Here is a 1,033-nt window from a genome sequence, read left to right as displayed (position 1 = left end):
TTTTTTTTTTTACTTAAGGCAATTAGAGGCCCATCATCAAAAGCGGATTCTTTCCCAACATACTAATTATAATGCTAAGCCATGATTGCAGTGGATTCGCTCACTATTCATACATTTGTCTTTAAAACTGTATAAAAGCTTGTCACTACTGTGTCCTTGTATTTTTAGGCTGCTGAGAAGCTACGGAATCTACCAGAAGAACACTATAAAACCAGACAGAACCTGAAAAAAGGGGGAGAAAAAGAGAAAGATGGAGAAAGGGGAAATGACCTGTGTGATAGTTAGAAGAGAGGGGACAAATACAGCTTATGTAAACCCCATATACCTTTTGGATATAGTATATCCATGATAATGTATGGCTTTTGTTTTGGAGGTACTGTAAAAAATAACATTCAAACTTCATGATATGCAGCTTCTCTGAAGTGGTGCAACATGTTAAAGTGCCTTTGCGAACACAGGTCTTGAAGATATTCTTACTTGCACAATACACAGTACATGCACTGTAAATATTTTCAATAAATTTTTCTTGTACACAAAGCTGGTAGTGGGCTTCTTACTGTAATTTCGAAATACATTTTTAACTAAATGTACTATGAAACTCCTCCATGTTTAAGGGAGATAATGAGAGAACCTTGTTCTTTTTTTCCTCACTGTCCCTTCTGTTGAAATTAAACACACCTTTCAACAACAAAACCTATTCTTTTCCAACACAGTGAGTTATTTGTGATTCAAATGAATACCTTTGTATTGTTGGAAAATAATTCTTTAAGTAGTTAACAGTTTGACAGATTGCAACCTTAAAGGGTGTAACAGTGTAATGCTTAATTGTAGAGATAAAACAAACGATTTAAAGGAATATGCCACTGTTTATTGTATTTATTTATTTATGTTGTATTTATATAGGTGGGCAAATGTGTTTTTGTCTTAGCGCATGCATTGTCTTAGTCCGGCAGCACCGTCGCTAGCTTACTTAAGAAGTAATTAGGTTTTGTTTTTGTTGTTGTTGGGTCACTTTTACTCACGACATGCTAAC

At 34.7% G+C, this 1,033-nt stretch overlaps 1 protein-coding gene across 1 annotated transcript in view; it reads left to right on the top strand.

Moving 5' to 3' along the window:
• The window catches only part of galt (galactose-1-phosphate uridylyltransferase), a 30,678-nt gene extending 30,285 nt beyond the window's left edge, over positions 1–393 (top strand). The window contains exon 11 of the mRNA XM_032539835.1: positions 169–393. Coding sequence (XP_032395726.1) covers positions 169–285 — 117 coding nt within the window. The 3' untranslated portion in view covers positions 286–393. The remainder of the gene's footprint in view (positions 1–168) is intronic.
• The last annotated feature ends 640 nt before the right edge of the window (positions 394–1,033 follow it).

The sequence above is a fragment of the Etheostoma spectabile genome, chromosome 16 (assembly GCF_008692095.1).
Source record: "Etheostoma spectabile isolate EspeVRDwgs_2016 chromosome 16, UIUC_Espe_1.0, whole genome shotgun sequence".
NCBI lineage: Eukaryota > Metazoa > Chordata > Actinopteri > Perciformes > Percidae > Etheostoma > Etheostoma spectabile.
Note: the sequence above shows the minus strand (reverse complement) of the source record. Positions and strands in the feature narration are given on the sequence as shown.